Source organism: Psittacula echo (assembly GCF_963264785.1).
Source record: "Psittacula echo genome assembly, chromosome: Z".
In the NCBI taxonomy this organism is placed as follows: domain Eukaryota; kingdom Metazoa; phylum Chordata; class Aves; order Psittaciformes; family Psittacidae; genus Psittacula; species Psittacula echo.
In genome coordinates, this window is record NC_137742.1 from 84,731,542 (window position 1) to 84,753,402 (window position 21,861).

Sequence of the window (21,861 nt, forward strand, 5' to 3'; positions counted from 1 at the left end):
GTTCTTCCCTGTGAGGGTGCTGAGGCCCTGGCACAGGTTGCCCAGAGAAGCTGTGGCTGCCCCATCCCTGGCAGTGTTCAAGGCCAGCTTGGACAGGACTTGGAGCAACCTGCTCTAGTGGAAGGTGTCCCTGCCCATGGCAGGTGGTTGGAACTGGGTGAGCTTTAAGGTCCCTTCCAACCCAAACCAGCTTGGGGTTCTGTGATACCATGACACGGTGCAGGGTGCCTGCTCTGGGTGGCCCTGCAGGGGCAGGGGTTGGAGCAGCCTCAACTCATCCTGTGGCTCTGTGCAGCACCTCCCTTCCCGTGCCTACCTTGGGGTTGACAGGAGGCGACGAGCGACTGAGCGGGGGAGGGGGGAGCTGAGGTGGTCTGCCCGGGGCAGGAGTGACGGAGCCGTGGTGGGGACCGGAGGAGTCTGATAGGGGATGAGCGGGGGTGACAGGAGATGTGACAGGGTCCTGACGGGTGAGCGACGGCTACAATGGCCCGACAGGTGTGACGGTGGGCAGTTGGGCGGGCTGGACCTCCGCGCCGCCGGGGGGCGCTGCGGCCGCTGGTGCAGACCTCTCTCGAAGGCGCGTTTTCCGGGTTGTCCGCGCGGCGCACGGGGCCGGCCCAGGCTACAGCCGCCGGCACCGGGCCCGGGCCTCGGCACGCTCCGTGCGGGCCCCGCGCCCACCGCCCCCGGGCCGGCCCCGCCCCACCCCACCCCACCCCACCCCGAGCCGCGCCGCGCCGCGCCGCGCCGTGCTGCCCTGCTCCGGTCTGGCCCTGCTGCCTCCCGCCGCCGCCTTCCTGCAAGCCGCGCTCCGCCTCGCCGGCCTACCGCGCCGGCCCCGCGCCGCCCTCCTCCTCCTCCTGCGACCGCCGCCCGGCGCCGCCATGCCCGGCCCGGCCGCTGGCAGCCGGGCGCGGGTGTACGCCGAGGTGAACAGCCTGAGGAGCCGCGAGTACTGGGACTACGAGGCGCACGTCCCGAGCTGGGGGTAAAGCGCCCTGCGGGGATCCTTTTCTCCCATCACTTTCCCCGGCGGCTCCGCACCCTCCTGCGGGCCCACCAAGAGGGTTCCGTGGCTGATCCCCTTCCCCCCGTTTTGTGGTGTCCCCAGGGGGCTGCGGGTGGCTGAGGGCTAGCCGGGAGAGACCCCCCCGCCCCGGCCTGCTGTCCCGTCAGTTATCAGTCCCCTCCATCTCTCCTCTTGGTGCCCGCAGCAATCAGGACGACTACCAGCTGGTTCGCAAGCTCGGGCGAGGCAAGTACAGTGAAGTGTTTGAGGCCATTAACATTACCAACAACGAGAGGGTCGTCGTGAAGATCCTCAAGGTGAGTGTGCCGTTGGTGGTGTAGGGGCTAAAGGTGGCTGGAAGCGAGGGGAAGAGGAGCAGGATTGGCAGGGCCACAGGACTGCTGGGTTTCTTCCTTCACACAAAACTCTTGTTTTCACGTTAAGGACGTTGAGATGGTGGGTTTGGAAGTGGATTTGGCGTTCTACATGCTGTAGTGACGTTTAGGTGTGTTCACCCCTCCTGTCCAGCGTAGCTCTGGGCTGAGAGCTCCTCTGGAGGAGGAGAGCTGTGAGTCCTGACATTTGAACAGCATTGCAAGTGCTGCCTGTGTTTGGTAAACTATGTCTGGCAATGCTGGTTTAAGACAGCCCAGGGACTGTCGTGTCAACAGGAATGCAAAACGTGGAGTGGGGATTCCTTCTGTTAACCTCTAGACAGCTGGCATGGGGCCTTCTCAGAGCCAGTGTGTGGGATGCTCAGCAGCCAAAAAAGCAGACAATGTAGAGTTCTTTGGAGGATCTGATGTTGAAAAGAACTTCACCAGACAGGTCAAAACCCGCCATGGATGCTTGAGGAGACTGAAAGAGGCCATGTGAAGTTTGGCAGCGTCAGTGACCTGTGTTCTGGTTTATCGGTCTGTGACGACCTTCATGCAGCAGTAACAAGTTGTAGTTTGCATTGGCTGAATGCATGGCTCAGCCAGTGCAAGGCATGCCTTAGTTGAAGCAGCAGGCTCACAGTGAGCTGTGGTAACTGTACTAGCAGCAGTCTGTGTTGGTGATCTGGGGATGAACAAGGGTGTTAAAAAAGACAAAGAAATAAAAGGTTAGAGTGGAGTTGCTTTGGTTTTGGCTTGGCTAACACTTGTGGCTGTCACTTGTTGGACTAGCAGCACTTGTCACTTGTTCCTCAAGAGAACGTGGGAGCTGGTGCCTGACCATGGGTGTACTAAGAATTTGGGCACATGTTGATCCACAGTGTGCAGGAGGTGCTGAACTTAACCTGCCTTTGCAGCTGCCTGGGACACACAACTCTGCAGGTCTGTAGCCCTAAGGCACTTGCTAGATCCACCACATAGTGTGGCTGGCTGTCTCTGCTGATACCCCAATTGCTCACAGTGCGTTCTTCCTTGGGATCTTCCTTGGCTTCCCAGAAACCTTGTCACGGTCTGTGCTGCCACCACTCCTAGCTAAGGTGTGACTTCCTGCCTGCCTCTGGGAGGAGGTGCACACACTCCTGATTTGGCTGTGGTCAAGGTGATGCCCAGGTGAACTTTTTGGAAGAGCCCCTGTGGCTGAGCCTGACGTCAGGGCAGAGTAGTGTGGCTTGCATCTCCCCGCTAAGCTGGGTTCCTCCGGCATGCTGTTGGGGCCTTTCCCTCCTTCGGATGCTTTATGTGGTTTGAAGGTTAGTTTCTTTGTTTAAAGTAGGGGCAGGTGGGAGTTTCTTCTATGAGAGAGTAGTCAAAGGTAGTGCAGAGCTGGGTTTTATGGCAAGATGGCTTGTGGCTAGGCTGAGGAAACTGCTCTTCTGCATGCTGCTCTGAAGGCCCTGGTGGTCTCTTCAGGATTGCTGTGGTTTGTTGAGATTCTAGGTCTTGTCCCATGTAGAAGGGCATCACAAGGCTGGGAAGAGACTGAGGGTAAAGTTGTCAGGAATCTCCTCCCTGCTTCTTTCCAGCCTAAAGAGCCTCCCCTGAAGCAGTGCTTCTCTCCCTGCAGCAGGCAAACTCTGTCATGTCTAGGGAGTTCTTCAGTGTTGGATTGGGAGTAAGCTGGCGAGAGTCATCTGAGGGTGGCTGCGTGCTCCTTCTCCTTGGGGCCTGAATGTGTTGTCTTAATACCCTCCAAGCAGGGGAGTGTATTGTCCCAGATCTGAAGTGGATGGTGTTGCCAACAGTTCCCCTGGCTCCCCTCACTTGCATTAACATGCAGACAGCATTCCTGAGAGTGAGCAAGGAAAAGCAGAAAGTCCAGATAAATCGGATGAACTTCCTTCTCAGTGGAAAGTGGGTCAGTCAAAAGTGAGTTTCAGAAAGCCTGTGAAGTGCAGCAATAACATTGCTCTGATCTGTGGAAAGCACCTCTGGTTTTCTGCAGCTAGACTCAAACGTAATTGTGAATGTAATTGCATATATCTGCAGTGGAGCCTTAGCAAAGAGGCTGGGTCTCTCTTCTTCCTAATTCAGGCTGGATCCTCTGAGGTGGGAAATGCAACCAAAAGTCTTTGGGGTTTTGTGTGGCTCCAGAGCAGGAACAAAGGGGAAGACTGTTTCTGGGTGATGGATGCGACTGTCTACTTCAGTTGCTCCTTTCTCTTTAATTTTTTTTGAGAGAACAATTTATGTTGAGTGATTTTTAGCAAGAGTCACTGTTTTAATGTCTGTGCCTCATGGGAGGTGACTGATGTCTCTTGCCAGCCTTGCTCTTTGAAGCTTCTTATCATTGCCAAGCTCAAGTTAGCCTGTAACAAGTACTTCCCCTGCTTTTCCCCCCTTCTTGTGCTACCTGAACATCTTGTACCATCCTCCAGAGAGGTCAGGAAATTTTATCATCTTTCTCTGATGCAGAACTGAGCCACAGAGATTTCCTGTGTGACCTTGGGCAAGTCCCTTAGCATCAGCAAAGCTGAGACTACAGCATATGTCCTAGTCTAATGCTGCATGAAGGAGATAACTCTTCCTCTTCTGCCAGCCACTTACCTTGTTTGTTTAAGAGCCCTGTGAAGACTTTAGCATTGGACAAGGACAGTGAGCTAATGGCTCTGATTGATAGTACAGTGCCTCAGGCCTTTTAGGCTTGCCCATTTTCCTGGCCAGTACCCCACATTGCCTTTGAGTTCTGCTGCCCCAAGTGCAGGACCAGGCCTAATTCTGCAGGAAAATAGGATGTGGTCATGCAGCTAGTTGTGGTTATAAACGTGTCAGCAAAGGAGCAGAGTGAAGATTATGTAGATGACACTAAAATTACCACTTCATGGGCCAAGTGCCTTTCTTTGCCTATATGATGCTTCTGATGTCACTTTTTTCCCAGGAAAATTCTGCAGTCCTTTTAGAAGAAGGCAAACCAAGCATGCAGGTTGTTTCTCACCCCACTGCAGCAGCCCATCAGGATATACTGTGTAGGACAGCGAGTGCAAAGCAGCAAGGCAGAAGCCCTGGTTTACCACACAGACCCACTGCCAAGTGTCCTCCAAAAAGCTTTGGTCTTGAGAAGTGAGGCAGAGAGCAGCTCCACACCTTTGCAACCTCTTTGGGGAGCAAAGATTCAGCCAAAAAAGTTGTGGGGCTGAAGTTATCTTGGAAAGTAGTGGAGAAATCTGCATTGTACAGACCTTCCTACCCCTCATAGGCAGTATTAGCCTGCAGTGGTGCTCCCCCAGTCCCTAACCGGTGTAGGAGGCGCTTGTGGGCTTTTTGATCTGGCTGGCCTGGGTTCAGCTGTGAGCATGTGTCCTGCATGCTTAGGTGCAGGTCAGCCAGGAAGAAGGAGTGTGTGAACATGTCCTGTATGTGCTTTTTTGTCTAGCTTAAATTTGATGCTAAGGTTTGACTCCCAGGATGAGGTCTGATGTTCCTCAGCATATATGAAGGAGATTCAAGTCATCTTTGTTTCCAGTGAGCCATGTATCGTCTATAACCAGTCACAGAATGGTTGTGGTTAGAAGTGACCTCTGAAGATCATCTAATCCAACCCCTTGCTAAAGCTGGTTCAGTGCTTTAGCAAGTATCTAAAGCACAGCTCTGCTCATTCATGTCCAATCACATAGATTTGGAGTTTTGGCGGACTGCTGAGGTCAGTCTGCAACCTTTGAGTTTTCTCTTTGATGAACTTCTCATTTTGCTTTTCTGCTAATGCAGCTCCGAAGTACCTTCTCGTGTGCCTTAGAGGTGAATCCTCTATTCTGGAGTAACTGGCTTCTTGGGGGATGTGATCAGTGCTCCAAGTTGCCACTCTAAAGGCCAAAGCTTTCTACACTGCTTGCAACTTGTATGGGTGATTCTCTGTGGTGAGAACACTGCTGTTAAAGTTACCTACAGCTGTGGCTGTTGGTGAGTTTCAGCTGTACCTCAGTATCCTTCTTGTACCAAATACCACTATCTTTAGAAAGACATGTAGAAGTCCCATTTAAGGACATGGATTAATGGTGGCCTTGGTAGTGCTGCGTTAATGGTTGGACTTGATGATCTTAAAGGTGTTTTCCAACTTAAACAATTCTCTGATTGTGGCATCTGAGTATCCACTCAAGGCGGAGATGATAGCATCCATATTGTCAGCTCTGTGCAGTAGTCCGCCTGCTTTCCTGCTACACACGTGTGTCAAAGCATTAAACCCATCACGTACAGACTGTTTTGCCTACTTGTATGGTTACTGTCTGCATAGGCACAACACCCATGCAGAGCTTAGGGCAAGAATGCAGTTACAAGGAGAGAGATCAGTGAAATGGAGGTTCTGCAGAATTATGAAATAGCCTCTTTCTCCTCGGGTGGCTTTTGTCCCTCTGTGCTGAGTCCATGAGCTGGAACTTTCAACCATGTACGTGGTTTCACAAATGCATTCTGGTTTGTTTGGCTTTGGTTTTCCCCTGTTCCCCACTTCTGGGCTCTGTGAACCCTCCAGAGCTGCTCATACCAGGCACTGCTGCAGGATCCTTCCAGTGCTGAACACAAATTGTTGTTCTAGTATGTAGAATACCGTTTGGGTGAAGTAGCCCTGTGGCTCTGGTAAATTATATTCTGTCTGTAAAAGCTTTAGAGCCCACATACATCAGCATGTTCTAGATGGGGGTTGAAATGACTCCTGTGCTGGTGTGCGGAAGGGATTGCAGAGGGAATAGGACTGGATGGTGTTGGTCCCTCAGGCTGGAGCTTTGACTTCATCGGTGACCTTCCTTCTGTCAAAGCCGTGTGATGCCTGCTCCTGCTCTAGCTATGTGTCTCTTCCTCCTCCTGCATTTGCATGCACTGAATCCGCGCTCTCTGGCTCACTTCCTCCTCTGGCAGTCTTGAAATGAGCCCTTTTGCAAGAGAGCGTGGTAGACAGCTCTTCAATTTTAAACACCAGTTGCCCACACTGGGCTTTGCACAGTTGGTTACTGGAGTCCAGCCTTGTTTGGAGCTGAGACCAACTGAGATGATACCGAGTGTCTTGCAGAGGCCTGGGGATGCAGCTGGTAACTGTCACGGTGGTGTTCTACCACCAAGAGACTGGTGAACTGCAAAGCTGCAGCTCCAGCAAAGAGGAGGGCGAGTTACAGCACTGTGGCTGTTCAAAGTGGCCTGGGGCAGAACCTGCATGAATGATTCTCATCCCTTGTAACAGTGATGGTGGGAATTTGGGCTTGGTCCTGTGCACCCTTTTAGCTGACTGTGGAAGTCTTGATGCAATGTGGGCAGCCCTGAAGCCCCAGAGGGCTGGTTTGGGATGTGCTATGTAGAGAGGGAAAGCATTTTGAGGGAAGGAATGATGCTGCCCTCAAAACACGTGCTGGTGTAGTTTACCAAATTTAAATAAAAATCAAAAGCACTGATAAAAAAGTAATTTTAGGGTAGGTTTCACCCTCCTCCTCTTTTCTAAAATTCAAGAGCAGCTCAGGCAAGTTTGAGTTCCCATAATGGAAGCTGTAAGATGCAAACAACTGACAGAGTATTAACACAAGTAGACTCTTTGTTTTGTAGCTCTTTTGACTACAATTATTTGGTTTCCCAGATGATGGTTGGCAAAAGAAGCACTGCTGCTCTGAAGCCAATTTTCCTACTGAGCAATTGGCATCAGGCTTTATAGGCTGATTATTGTGATCCTTTCGATAATACTTGCTAGAGACAAATGAGCTTCTAGTGCCAGCTTTTAAGTGTTTAAATGCTATCATAAGGATGCTGCTCCAGCCTTTTGCTGTTCCTGAACATTGTGTGTTGAGATTTCCCTGCTCATTCACTGAAAGCACTGTGGTGTTTCTGGGCTATTCAGGTTTGATGAGCAAATAGATCTTTTTCTTTATGGGGTGGTGGAATAAATGACTTTAGTTTGTGGTGGATTTGTATCTTTAGGCTGCTAAACCTTCTTCCCTGCTGTGCGAACCCCAGTTCTTTTTCAGAGCACCTGCTGGGCAGAACCCAGTGCCTTTGGTGACTCCTTCAGAACAGTGTGCTCCTCAGCTGTGCCTTTGGGTAATGTAAAATGATTTTTATGCTTTGGATTTTACTCGTATTTCACAGGTCTTCCTGGTCACTACTTTTCTCTCTAAGTTTGGAAACACTGGGGAAGGCTGGAACTGAAGCATTTGACAGAAGAGTGTACTCCCTTTGCTTTAGAAACCAAGTAAAAAAATACTATTAACTGGGCAGCTGTTTATTACTTGGAGACAGGAAGTGATGGTTGTAGCCTTGTATTTAAAGGTTTATTTTAGCAAACAATGTTAATTCTCCCAGCTGGTGTTTGCTGCAGCTGAACTCCTTCCCTGCTTACAAGTTTACATGATCTCATGGAAAATGACCTGGGATCTGATCTCTGAGTCAGAGAGAGGTGTTTTCTTTTGCATCTACCTGACTGCAAAGCAACGACTTACTCCATTCCTCATTTTCTGCAAAGGGATGGCATCACATGGTGCCTCTCAAGCTTTGGTCAAAGGTAGCTGGGATAGCACTGGCCACTGTCACTGCGTGATCTGCCTGACTTTCTAGTGGGTTGAGGCCCCCTCATGGGATTCTTTGGACTGGTACAGCAGGAAACCTGTAGCAAAGGGTAGCTGGCAGGGGAGAGCTGAGTGAGAGCTGCTGTGTCCAGCAGAGACCATTCTCCTGTGGCTGGAGGTCCCTTGTCCCTCTGCACAGTGGAAAGCCATGAGCTGTATGTTTGTCTTCACTATTCACAGCCACCTCACTTCCAGTTTGCCCAAGGAAGGAAGCAATTTCCTGGGAAACTGGCTTGTGCTAGACAGTGATGTGCTTCTAAGGGTACTGCTGCAGTTGAAGTAATTAAACCCCTCCCAGTGTAGACACGGTTAAACTGAGACATGTCTTTTAGCCTGGTTTGCTATGGAAACAAGCCTTAGGCAATCCTGCTGTCTGTCAGCTTTTCTCCCCATGCTCCCCCCCCAGTAGTTTTTGCACTGGTTGGCCAATTTCAACCAAATGCAACAGAAGTCTCCAGGCTGTCAAGTTTTTACACATTCCATGGAAATAGGTGTTTGCATGGAGCAGAGGAACACTGCTGGAGCCTGTCTCGGAAGGAAGGGCTGCAGTGAGGGATTGACTCATACTGGTCACTAGAGAATCCCAGCATGGACCAAAGCTTTGAAATACCTCTGCCATGGGAACAGATGGAGTTGGAGTCTGCACTGGTATAAAATGTTGCTTTGCAAACAGACAGATCAAACTCAGGTGCAATGTATTTTGTCTATGTGCCTTCCCCATTTCTGTGCTGGAAATCCTCCTCCCGGGACAGGGGGACTGAACTGTGTATGAAACACAACCTGAAATGCTGCTGTTCATAGCCTGTTTTAATAAAATAGCCTTAAATGAGTACTGTTAAAAATACTCTAGCTGCAAGGGCTGATGTTCTGGAAGTTATCCCTGCTGGGAGAGGCAGATGGTTGGAGGCCATTATAGCTTCAGTTCACATTTAATCCATGTGTGTTTGGAGTCAACATCCTTGGAGAGACAGATCAGGTGCCTGGGAGACAGTTGTAGCAACACAGGCTTAATCCTGGCACTTGGAGGATATGCTGCTGATTGCCTGTGGCTTCAGCAGTGCTGGGGTCTGGGGACCGGAGGGAAGTTACCAGAGTTTCTCTGATTGTAAACAGCTCCAGTGCAGTACTGACCGTGTGCTGGCATCGTGTTTGACTTGCCAGATGGAAGAGCTTGGCGTTGGAATCAGTTGCCAGACAAAAACTGAGCCCCAGTTTTTGGGGTTTGGGTAGTAGACAGTGTCTGCAGTCATGGCTGAAGCAGTGGTGGGTAGGAGGTACTTGGGTAGGAGGTGGCCTGTGGCTGGGTAGACTGGTGGGTGAAAGCTGGGGCAGGGGAAGGCCAGCAGTAACCACTGTTTTCTCCTGCAGATCTAAATTGGGGAAATCCTCCATTCCCCTTCATTGCTCCCTGAGGAAATTCCCAGGCAATAGCTTTTCCTGTCAGCTGACTTTGCTTCAGCCCATGACATTTATCTGTCCTCACCTCATCCCTATTTGCTAAGTGGCAGAACCTCATCCTGAGCACTGGCTGCAGACGGGGAGAGCTCCGTCAGGACGCACTGCTTCCCTCTGCCATGAGCAGGGCTTCCCGTGCTCCCTCCTTGCGGGGGGCTCACACCACCGTGGAGGCACTGTACCTTTGTACAGACAGCTGAGCCTGAGCTCTGTGCTCCTGCAGCTAAGAAGGAGAACATGCAAACAGCGAGCAGCTTTGAACTCGCCCTCTTGCTGAGACAGAATTTGCTGGAGTGTTTTCCCTCAGTGATGTTGGGGATGATCTGCAGGCATTTCATCGGAAAAAAGACCAACTTTTTCCCCCCTTTTTTCCTAAAGGTGATGATTCTGTCTGCTTGAGTCTTTTAATAAGTGTATTGTGGGTAGGGGTAGGTTTCTGGTAGGAGATCTCATAGGGCATTGTTTTGCTGTCCTGAAAAAGGTGGAAACATGGGGAAGTGACTGGAAGACAAGCATCTTCTGCCCAGTGGGAGTGGTGATTGCTATGGAAGGAGAAAGGGAACTCTCAGAGGGATATCCTCCCCTACCAGCTGATGCAGAAGGCTCTTGAAATAACTGAAGCACAAAGGCAAATGGCTTTGGGTCTTCCCGGCTGTTCTAGCAGTGCCAGCTCCTGATCCGGTGCAGGTGTCACAGCAGAGAGGCTGTGAGGCATGTCTGTTGATAGCCAGGCCATTCAGTGAGCACCTTCAGGACAACAGTGACTCTACTTCCCTCTTTGAAATTCCTTGGAAAACAGCTTGTGTGTGTATCTGCCTTGCTGGGTGAGCAGAGTAACTGAATTACATCCTCTAATTTCATCTTGGCCTTCTGGTAAGATCAGTGCATGTGGGCGATGCAAGGGTGGTGTCTGTCCCTGTGCTGACATAAATTAGTCCCTAATGAAGCATCTTCCTCTTGGTTCAGAAATCATAGAATCAAAAAATGGTTTGGGTTGTAATGGGACTTAAAGCTCATCCAGTTCCAACCCCCTGCCACAAGCAGGGACACCTTCCACTAGACCAGGTTGCTCCAAGTCCTGTCCAAGCTGGCCTTGAACACTGCCAGGGATGGGGCAGCCACAGCTTCTCTGAGCAACCTGTGCCAGGGCCTCAGCACCCTCACAGGGAAGAACTTCTTTCTGATATCTCATCTCAGTCTCTCCTCTGTCAGGTTAAAGCCATTCCCCCTTCTCCTCCTCTCACTTCTGGTTTCTCTTCCCCTGTTCTGGCTGCTTCTCCCTGTCTGCTCGTCTTCCACTGACTCCAGCCATGCCTGGGTCCTGCCCTGGGCTCTTGGTTACCCCCTCCCCAGCACATCCTGCCCTGTGTCACCCCATCTCTGGCTGACAGCTGGTGGCCTTGCTGCTGTTTTCCACAGTGGCTTTATGAGCTGCTGACGCTCCCTGTGCTGGCATTGGTGTTATTTTTGGCACTTCGCTTCAGGCTGAGATTCTCATCTTTTGGCTTGAAAGTCTAGCTCATGCCTTTTAACTTGGAAGAGAAGGACAGGATTCAAATCTCAAGGTTTCAGCCACCTGAAAGAGCCTAGAAAGGCAGCATGTTTTATCACTTAGATAAACACCATATTTCCCACTATATAAAAAGTTTCTGTTCCTTCTCCCATCTGCTTGTACATTCCTGTGAAGGGTCTGACACCAAGACTTGCCTTGGGTTTGCCTGTGGTGGGACTGTGAGTTGCCCCATTGGCACTCTGCCACCCTTATTGAAGTGGGAGGCTGCTGCAGAGGTGAGGTGGTGAGCACAAGCTGTTTTGCTCTTGTGGTTCCTTGTCCTTTGTGTAGACACATCTGATAATGTATATCACTTCAGTAAGGTGCCTCATACCTCTTTGCTTTTCCCTGTTACTCCCCTCCTCACACAGCAGACTCCATGCTGGATGGTGAATATTTTGGAAACCAAAATGTCTGGAGAGGAAGGTTTTCATCAGCAAACCTCAGAGATAGAGCAGTGGCTTTACCAGTCCCTGCAGGATGGATCTGCAGTGGTAGTGGCTGTGCAGGAGCGGGTGTTTCAGCTCTGCAGTGAAGGGCTTCTAAGCCCAGTGACTTGCAACCAGTGATGGCCACGCCACTCGGTAACTAAGACTCACATATTAGCTGCTCTAAGCTGCCTTTCCTTCCAAGCAGGCACAGGGCTAGAGCTGTACTGGGAGTGGATGCCCTGCCTTGGGAGCAGCTGGTCTTTGTCACTCTGTGCAGGGTGATGATCAGAAAAAAGTTAACTTTGTGAAGGAAGTTCCTGGGTCTGTGCAGATTTGAGGAGTCAAAACTGTTTCAAATGTCTGTAGGTTTTAAAACAAATCCTGGTGTATGGATGCTATGGCATGCTAAGCAGTTGAGTGTATGCTCTTGGAGTGGTTGCACATAGTTAGGTATAGCAGTGTCTGAACTTACTAGAGGTCTTGGTGTTGGAGACTCTCAGGTTGTTGTTCCATGGGATTAAAGAAATTGTTGGAAAATGGTTTGCGATTAAAGAGTGAAAAACTGATTTGTGCTGGTAAACAAAAGATGAGATACAAGGTCCACTGTGCTTATCCTGCGGTTCTAGATGAATTACACAGAACGAGTGTGCTGTGATTTCCACAGAGGAGTCTAGGATGCTTTTAACCACAGTTACTGGAGTCACAGGTACATTTGTCTGTAGTGGTTTGATTTTCCCCTTATGAGTGGAAAGCTTTCATTGATGATGTAGGTCCAATTCATGCTAAAGATGAGGGTGGGAGCAGTGAGAGGAGGGGAGGTGATAAGATCCAGTCAAAAACAGTGGCAGAAATCTGTGTTCATTTCTGAAAGAACTCTCACTTCGAATTTCTTTTGTCTATTTAAGCCAGTGAAGAAAAAGAAGATAAAACGTGAGGTTAAGATTCTGGAGAATCTACGTGGTGGCACCAACATCATTAATCTGGTTGACACTGTCAAGGATCCAGTGGTAGGTGCCCGTGTGTTGCCTTCCCATCAGCTGCAGGCATGAGGAGCTGCCTCTTAGCTCCTGCTAAGGTTAGGTGCTGCCTGTGCCTTTGTGCAGCCAGGGATGAGTGGTGACCAGCTCATCAGGATCTCCTGAAGTGGGCTGGTTTGGATGGGTTCATATTCCTTTCCATGTCCCCAGACTCTTTTAAACCCCTTCTGTGAGTTTTCTGTGAGGGGAGAAGTTTTGTAGCCCTACAAATGTTCTGTAAGAAAGCAGAGCCTGTGGCCTTCCAGCTTCTCTCTGGCATCTGGAACATAAGAGCATCCTCAAGCTATTGGATATTAAGCACTTTTCATCCTTCTGATTGCTGTGCTGCCCAGTGAATAGAGTCATATCCTTTGTCTGCATTGCCACAGTTATGCTATTCCTGGGAAGTTTATCTGAGTGGCAGCTGGCTGAGGTCTGTGACACCAGCCTGCTGGCAGCCATGGAGAGGAAATGATGCTGCTGTATTTGTTGGCTGTCCTGGCTGACCAACCTTTTGTGGTGGCCTGCAACCCACTTTGCCTTGCCTTGTGCTGTCTCTGCTCTGGGGCAGGAGAAAGAACAGCACTGGCCATGTTTGTGGTTGCTGTGAGGGGTCTCAGTGGATTTCTGCCTGCTGCGGGAGCAGGGCTGTGTTTTTCTCACTGTCCTGCTTCCATCCTACTCTCTGCTGTAAGGGTTGGGCAGGAAACAAAAGTTTCCTTGGGTCTCTTGGAGCAAAGGAAGGTTAATAGGGTGTTTAAACCATGACTCTCTCTCTCTTGCAGTCAAAAACCCCTGCTCTGGTGTTTGAGTACATCAATAACACAGATTTCAAGGTGAGTCTGCCTGCATGTGGAAAGGGGAGGCTTCCCATTTCTCTTGAGTGCTGTGATCTTGGGCTGCTGGTTACTCCTTGGAAGCTGTGGGGGGAGTTTGGAGTTTTCACCTATGTCAGCTTTACCTTCCTTTCTCCCTGTAAATCAGAAACCTGTAAACAGGCTGTAGATGAGAAGGAATAAAAAGCTTGTGCTGAATCTCCTCTCAGCTTGGAGCAATAAGTTCAACAGGTTAGATACTCCCCTCTCAATTTAGTAATTACTGCTGTGCTATATATTCAGCTCAAGTTAATCCCTGTGCTGCTCTATTTACAGCAGTGGAGTTGATGCAGCAGGTGATACCAGTTTGTGCTGGAATCCTTCAGACCTGGGGACTGTAGGTGCAGAGGCTGGAGAGAACAACTCCCAGTGCCTGTGGGTCTGGTAGCAGCGGACTGAGCTGTCTTGAATACATCTTAAGAGCTTTTCTGCTTGCCTGAGCCTGCAGCATATTCCATGGCTCTTCTGATTTCTTGGGAAATATATTTAAAATTATTTATATTTAAAATAATAAAATACCAAGGGGTATTACTCCTTCCCAAAATGGAGTCCTTCTCTCTGAGTGCAGCTACCACTGCCTATGTGACTGAAATGCTTCTGGCTGGCAGCAGTGAGCTGAACCACAAAAGGAATATCTAATTATCGGCTACACCTATTTTAATGGTATCTTTGCTTCCGCCATATTAATCTTTAAGTCACTATGTCAGTAGTGGGAGAACTAAATGACCAGTTGCGATTAGAAAGGCAGCAGTCTTCCCTTTCTGTTCCACCCACTGTTCAGAGATCTCTCTCATCACATGTTGTGGGACAGTGCTTTTTGCTTCCTGCCTGTGCCAAAGCATTCAGTAGGTACATGCCTTGTAGGATGCAGCTTTAGCAGATAGACGAAACACTCAGGGAAGGAGCCTGGGTTGGTGTTGGTGGAAATAAGGCAGCTCGTAGCTGGCCTGTGGACCATCTCACCTGCAGCCCTGCATGCTGTAATGCAGCACATGTCGATGCTGTCCCTCTGGGGCTGGGCTAGTAAGCTGATCCTGCTGGGTGGGACCCTGAACATAGCCAGAGCTGCAGCCGTGCTGACTGTGATAGTCTTAGTGCTGCTTAATCTCATGTAGAGACTTACTGCAGAAGCATTTGCCGTGACAGCTTTAGGCACGAAGATGAATGTTGCCTCTGTCAAATAAATAGCCATAAGGAGAGTGCTCCGTGGTGATTTCCAGGGCTAATTAAAGCAGGTTTGATTTGCGTGGTCTTCACTGACATCAGCTGGGCTGTTCCAGTTCAGCATTTATGTTAGGAACATATCCCTGTGCTTCTGACAACTTAGTGACCGTTCATAATTTAACTTCCTATTTAAAAATGTATGTGTTTTTATTTTGAATACATGGCTTTAGATAAACAGGTTGCTAGGGCAGCAGCACACCTTGCTGAGGAGTGCTTTGCATGTCTGCTAGTCAAAATGTGATTACATCACTCTGTCATGTCCTTAGAGAAAGAAATTATCATCAAAGATATCACCCAGTAACTGAAATACGTTCACAAATTGGAGTGCTAAGTAGTAACTTGAGTCTGATGACCAGCAGGGACTCTGAACTGCAAAATGCAGGACTGGCTGTCCATGTAGTTCAGCTGTTGCAGCCATGCTGAGAGCTGTCATAGGCGCTGTTGCAGTCAGTAAGGCCCCACTGGCGTTGCCTCAGCAGAAGTAACAGTGCTCTGCTCTGGCTGTTGTGTTAGAAACAGCTCTATGAGTTTGCAGCAGATCATTTCTGTGCTTCTAGGAGAGAGCCTGGCTCCTCAAGGAAGTCCAGATTCACAGTTGTGCAAGTCTAAGACAGTACTGATGCTTTTGATGCTGATTGGTACAAAGCAGGAATAACTTGTTTTGGGAATGCAGGCATGTCCCCCAGGGCAGACATTATGGCTGCTCATGCTCAGAGCTTATTTGTATCCTCAACTTCACTAGCTGTATATGGGATGTGTGGGTTATTGAAGCTACACTCCCATGGGCTCTGCTGCCTCTTTGGTGTAGGTTCTTGGGGCTACAGCTAACTGGCAGATTACAGAGTGGCTGCTGCTTATGGGTACCTGTGGACATCTTCCATAGAGACTCCCAAGCTGTCTCTTCTCGTGCTCTAAAGTTCCTTTGCCAAGCAGAAAGCACGTAGAGTAGATGAGAGGCCTTGTGTTGAAGTTCTTGGCTTACACTCTACTTCTATATATGAAGCATCTGAAAAGCACGCAGCTCCAGTCATTGTCCCTTCTGCTCCACAATCTTGATCTCCCTGAGCAGCCAAATTCTGCTCGAGTTAAATGCCACAGCGCTAATCCTGGCAACAGAGACCTCTCTTCTTTGTTCTGAGGTGGCTGCTGCTAATCTGCCCATCTCTGCATTGACTTCTGGATTCAGCAGTACTGACGAGTACCCTGCATCTAACTGGCAGATCCCCTTCAGGGTGCATGATGGGGTTTGCAGGGCAGCTTGTGTGCAGCAGGTTGCTGACTGCTGTACGGGATTGTGGGTTTCTCTGTCCTGTTGCCAGTAGTTGCTCATAAGCTTGCATGTCTCCTCAGCTGTCTCCTGTCTAGCAGTTTCTTTCCTTCAATGTTACTATTTTTTGCTTACTGGTAAATGCCCAATCCCTGGCAATGTTCAAGGCCAGGTTGGACAGAGCCTTGGGTGACATGGTCACCCATGGGGCATCCCTGCCCATGGCAGTGGGGTTGAAACTGCATGATCTTAAGGTCCCTTCCAGCTCAAACCATTCTATGATTCTATGGTAATACTTCACGCCTTTGCCCATTCAGATGGCAGGACATTGTTCGTGTCTGGGCACTCAGGAAAACGACTGCTGGGTTTCCTCAGCTCTCTGTGCATGGGCAGACGCTGCAGTTCTGTGGACCCTGAGCCATGGCTGTGGATGATTCTGGATCAGAAACACCAGCTTGTATTACACATGGTTTGGCTATTTTTAAATGGCAGTATAAACAGCAGACTTACGAGATACCTTCTCGGAGCTGATTACATTTTCTTAAGTTGCCTGGCTGGGTCCTGTCTGAAAGTGATAGCTCTGTACTTGCAGCGGATAAGAGTTGGAGCTACACTAAATGTGTATGCTGCTGCATGAGGATGGCAGCTTGTGTGCAGGGCTAGTGCTTCTCTTTAGACCTGCTCTATTACTTGTCATCTGGTAGCACTCAAGCTATCCCACAGTCATCTGCTTTAAATGAGAGCTGCACTGCAGAACCGTGCAGTCAATTGATTAACCATCAGTGAAATTAAATGTCTTTTGCTAGTTGGTTTCAAACTACCAATGAGATGTCTGTTCTTCAACCACCAGCAACTCTCACGTTATGTGTAGTCTGTGAGCATACCTGGTACTGCACCTTCCATTGACCCAAAGAGGCAATTCCCTTGGGAAAGAAGGGATCAGAACCAGGTCTTCAGGAGCAGTTTTGGACTGGGTTTGCTGTTTTGGTCTTAAAACGTGCTAGCAGGTTTGCAGCTGAAGGAGATGGGCAAAAAAGGTGAGCGATTAAAGGCCGTTTCAGGATGTTCAGCCTGTTGGAGTTGTGAGGACAGTGGGGTTTTGAGTCAAATCTTCCACATTCCCTGCAACTCTGGAAATTATCAGGCCAAATTCCTGTGGGAGAAGTGTGTGCTTTATCCTTGTACATCCAAGGTTAGTCCAAAAAGAGTTGATGCAGAAGTATGAAAGTTTCTCCTCCCTTGGGTACCTGCTGTGCCTGGAATGCTTTGGGATTCTGGGATGCTTTACCTCAAAGCAGCATCTCTCTTTGACAGCTCCTTGCAGCCACCCTGTTGCTTTGCAGATGCTGCTCACTGCACATAGCCAGCTATTTGCTCACTCACAGAGGATAAAGGTTTAACTTCTGTAAGCCCCACAGAGAAGCATGTCTCTGCCTCCTCAGGCACTGATGGCATCAGTCTGCAATTAGTTATGTGATATGTGCCGAAATATCACTGAAAGCTGGAGAGTAGAGTCTGCCTGTGGATGAGTTTAGCCTTATCTCCTGCTCTGTATGGAGAAAGGAGACCAGCCCACACCTCCCGATACCTTGTGTAATCCTGTGCTGGCAGTTACTTGGCCAGATGTTTGAGTGATGACCATAGTGATGTTTCTGATAATTTTGCTCTGAAGAGCCAGCTGTAAGAGCAGAGAATGGGACGTGTCTGTAAAGAAGGCATCTGCTCTGTCCTGCTAGGCTTGGCAAAGGGGATTTGGAGCCCACTGTCAAAGCCTTGGGGCAGCTGCCGTGTGGGACCTGCTTGCAGCGGAAACCTTGGCTCTGTCCTTCAGAGCCTTGTGCATTCAGGGCTGTTCCTCGCAGCACGTGGAGCCTGGCTGCTGCTAATCACACTGCCTGCACAGTGCACAAATCAGAGGTGCTGAGTTTCACAGGCAGCTCTTCCAGGGAGGCCTGTTTAGAGTTGGTTGTCCATCAGCTGCCCATGCTGAAGGCTGTGAGTTGGAGAAGTGACAGCATCATGGGCCTGGGAAGAAAGGCATCGGTGAGCTCCCTTCCATCCCTCCCTGTTTACAGGCAGCAAGAGGCAGAGGAGCCAGGGAATGGGGAAAATGGCATCTGGCCTGGCTCTGCCACTGCCTCTTCAGCCTTACTCCTTCCTCAGGTGCATTGGTGTTGCCAAGTGAAGTTGAACATGTTTTAAACATCTGTCCCCCCGTAGTGTTTGTTACCTGAGCAAGCCATTTAAACAAAGTCCTGGAAGGGCTCGGTTGTCCTCTGCTGGCCCTGGGTCATGCATCACAGCCATGCACAACCAGGTCAGGAAATCTATCTCTGCTATAGCTTGTAGCTGTATCTTTTTTTGTTCCCTGCTCCCTTGCTTCAGTGGGTTGCTCGGAAGCATTAGGATCATCCCAGCTCACAGTGCATCTCATGGCCTGGAGGCTGGTAAAGCTCTATGGGTGTAAGTAACATTTTTATATTGTCAGATGATTTCCCAGAGCAACACTGGGAGTGGTGGGGCTGTTTGGAGCTGGCCCTAAGTTAATGTCATGGTTTAAGCCCACTCGATAACCCAGAAACACACAGCTACTCGCTCGCTCCCCACTCTTCTTCCTCCCCCCACTCCCAGAGGGATGGGAAGGAGAATCGAAAGAATGCAACTCCCACGGGTTAAGATAAGAACAGTCCAGTAAGTAAGGTATAACACAAACCCACTACTGCTACCACCAATAATAATAATGATAAGGGGAATAACAAGGGAAGAGAATACAACCGCTCATCACCCGCCGACCGATACTCAGCCCAACCTGAGCAGTGATCTAGCCCTTCTGGGTAACTGCCCCCAGTTTATATAGTGGGCATGATGTGCTGTGGTATGCAATACCTCTTCGGCTAGTTTGGGTCAGGTATCCTGTCTCTGCTTCCTCCCGGCTTCCCCTCCTCCCTGGCAGAGCAGGAGACTCAGAAAGTCCTTCGTCAGAGTAAACACTACTGAGCAGCAATTAAAAACATCAGTGTTATCAGCACTGTTCCCAGGCTGAAAGTCAAAACCACAGCGCTGCACCAGCTACTAAAAAGGAGAAAAATGACTGCTACTGCTGAACCCACGACAGTTAGGCAGGATCCTGAGGATCTCAGCATGGACCTGGAGGGGATCCAGGGCCAGAGCTGCTTTCTTGGAATGTAAATTTCAATCACTTCCTCTGGGATTTTACCTGAAGCTGCCAAATGGTGCCATGATGGCAGCTGGCTCCCATGCAGTCAATGATTTGACTGAGCTGTGGGATGATCCCTGTCTGTTAAGAAGGGCAAAGAGGTCTGGTCCTGCTGCGGCCCTGTGACTGTCCTTCCTTGTCCTGTGCTGGTGTCTCACCTTGCCCTACCTGAGTGAGAGTACAGTCCAGGGGTCAGGCTGGCACTGCTGCCAGTGACAGAGCGGATGGCAAACCTGGAGCCACTTATGACTTGGCATGGGAGCATCAGGGTGATGGAGTCTCCAGTGACAGTACTGGTGACATGATGCAGGTTAAAGTGCAGGAGTAGCTGCAGAAGTACACAGAGCAGAGGAGGATGGCAAATGTGCTGCCAGCAAGCACTTCCTTGAGACCCCAAGCTGAGCTCTTCTTGGCCCCACAAGCGTTTCTGTGCTGTTGAGTTGCATTAGCTTTTATCCTTTGATAGAGGGGTGCCCCTGAGGCTGCCTCTACCCTTTGTGCTTCACCACCACATGCCCCTTTAGGTTATTGTTTTCATCTCCCTGCCCCACCTTCAGCACTTGGAAATGTTGCCCGTGTGTTCCCAGCCTGCCTCCTTTGAATGGAATTACTGATGTTGTCAAGTCATCGTGGTAACTTTGCATGTGAACTGAGAGTTGAGATCATCTGTGCCAACCCAGCATGCTCTGAAGGGCTTGCTCTTTCCTCCCTGAACAGGCAGCCTGCCTGTCTCCTGCTGGAAAGAAGTCATGGCAGGGCTGAATGATCCTAGTAGTATTTCATGGGAGCTCTCACATCCTGTTTGGATTCCTTAGTGTGTAGTCCTGGCAGGTATGAGATGAGGACAGGCCCTTGGGAGCTGCAGCCCTCACGAGGGATCTGGAATGGGGTCAGTGATTGGAGGCAGGTGGAGTGCAGGACATAAAACTAACCCAAACCTCTTTTTTTTATTAATCTCAAGTATTCACTTTTGTTTCTTTTCTTTTTTTTTTTTTTTTCTTCCTCCCTCCCCACATCTGTTTCAGCAACTGTACCAGATCCTGACAGACTATGATATTCGGTTTTATATGTATGAGCTGCTGAAGGTGAGTAGCATTGTATGTGGCAATCTGGATAGGGGCACCAGGAATGAGAGAAGCAGTAGCAGGGCTCATGGGACACTGCTACTAAGCATTTACCTTTCATGTTCAATGCAGAATCCATGTCTCATAACCTGGGAAGGTTTGGGAAAAGATATGGTTTTGTGGCTTGTTGCTGTGAGGTATTACAGCCAAACTGGGAACCTTTGGCCACTTCCAAAAATGTCCAATTCTCTGGGGTCTCTTCTTCTGTGAACCATTTGTGATTATTAGATACCAGCTAGGGTTGTGCTTGGACCCTGTGTCTCTAGTACTGCTGGGCTGCTGTGAAGAAAATCAACTCACTTCCAGCCAGACCCAGTGCAACCGCTGGGAGGTGTTTGCAGGGCTGGAGAACTGAGGACTCCTGAGCGTGCTGGGGAGAGCAGAAGGAAGGGATTGCCAGCTCCAGGCTTGCTTCTGCTGCAGTATTCAAATAGAAAGTGACTTCTGTCCACTTGGTCTTTAGACCCCTGTGTCTCTGTGTGGGGGATCTAAGGCACTTCAAGACACTTCTGTGTTGTGGTCACAGAACCCCATGAATGCGGTTTTGGGGCACGAAGCTTCTGGTTATGCTGGCTGTTATGTGTTGATATAACACTGGTATTTTCCTTTGAGACCTCCCATCCAAAGTTTTCCCTGTCCCCCTGACAAAGGGCACAGACTGCCCTAAATACTTCCTCTTGACTAGCCTGGTTTGCACCTCCCCATGGAAATGCTCACAGAGCCACATGGCAGATCAGAGATCTGCTGAAGTGCCCCTCTGGGGTCTTCAGCCACAGGCCATGGGAGGCAGCAGGACATAGGGAGAGCTTACAGTTTTCAGCTGATCCCAGGGCTGTTCTGTGCTGACCTGATGGAGCAGCAGCTGGGCTGTGTCAAGTCCCATCAGGGTCTTGGAACTTTGGGCTGGCACTTTGCAGGCCCCCTGCCTCTGGAAATATGTAGGACAGGCTAAGGAAAAAGCCTTTTGTGCTTCAGGGCTTGGTGGCTGCAGGAGATTTCCTGCAGTAGACCAAGTGGCCTTGAGGAAGGCTTTCTTCTCTGCACACCTAAGCTTGCTGCACCTGTCTGCAAGGGAAAGACCTTCCCATTGAAGTCCCACTCTTACCCCCCCTGATTAGAGTGGGAAGGGTCATGAGGCTTAGATGATCCAGTTCTGAGACAAGCAAGACATTAGAACAGCTTGTCCAGAAGCAGTTTGTCCAACCTGTTACAGATTTTCTGTATTGGAGATCCCAGGATAGCCATTTGCTGTGATTCCTTTTGGCTGTGAGGCCAGCTGTCAGTGCAGGGATATCCTTGGGGCCTTGTTGTGATGGAAGCTGCTGCCTCCTCTTCTTCCCGCTCCAGCTGGGGCCAAGGACAGTGTTACATCCCTGGCACTGATGACTTGGATATTGAATGACGGCAAGCTGTACCCTTGTTCCGTGCTGCTGAGATCTCAGAGCATCTGGTAGATGTTGATGGATGGGTGTCCCTCCCCCTTTGAGATGGGGAAACAACATTCTCGCCCCTTTGCTCAATGTAACAGCTGCAGGGAGGTGAATGGTGCAAGGTCATGGAGCTGGAGAGCTCATGTGTGCTCCTGCCTTCAAGCTTTGGGCAGCTTTGTTTGTCCTCATGTGCTATTGCTTGCCTTTTTTAAGCGCAAGTCTGGCTTAAAGGAGCAGGGCAGAGCTGACTTTATAGCTTAAGTGTGTTTTGTGGGACAGGTGGAAAGC

At 49.7% G+C, this 21,861-nt stretch overlaps 1 protein-coding gene across 5 annotated transcripts in view; it reads left to right on the forward strand.

The window, feature by feature from the left end:
* Positions 1–754: 754 nt before the first annotated feature.
* Positions 755–21,861, forward strand: part of CSNK2A2 (casein kinase 2 alpha 2) — a 37,588-nt gene continuing 16,481 nt past the window's right edge. For 3 of the 5 annotated variants that reach the window (XM_080636991.1, XM_080636989.1, XM_080636990.1), the window contains exons 1-5: positions 755–991; positions 1,218–1,329; positions 12,326–12,427; positions 13,222–13,272; positions 20,045–20,104. In XM_080636991.1, coding sequence (XP_080493117.1) covers positions 888–991; positions 1,218–1,329; positions 12,326–12,427; positions 13,222–13,272; positions 20,045–20,104 — 429 coding nt within the window. In that variant the 5' untranslated portion in view covers positions 755–887. The remainder of the gene's footprint in view (positions 992–1,217; positions 1,330–12,325; positions 12,428–13,221; positions 13,273–20,044; positions 20,105–21,861) is intronic. The other 2 variants (XM_080636992.1, XM_080636993.1) reach the window with 2 other exon arrangements.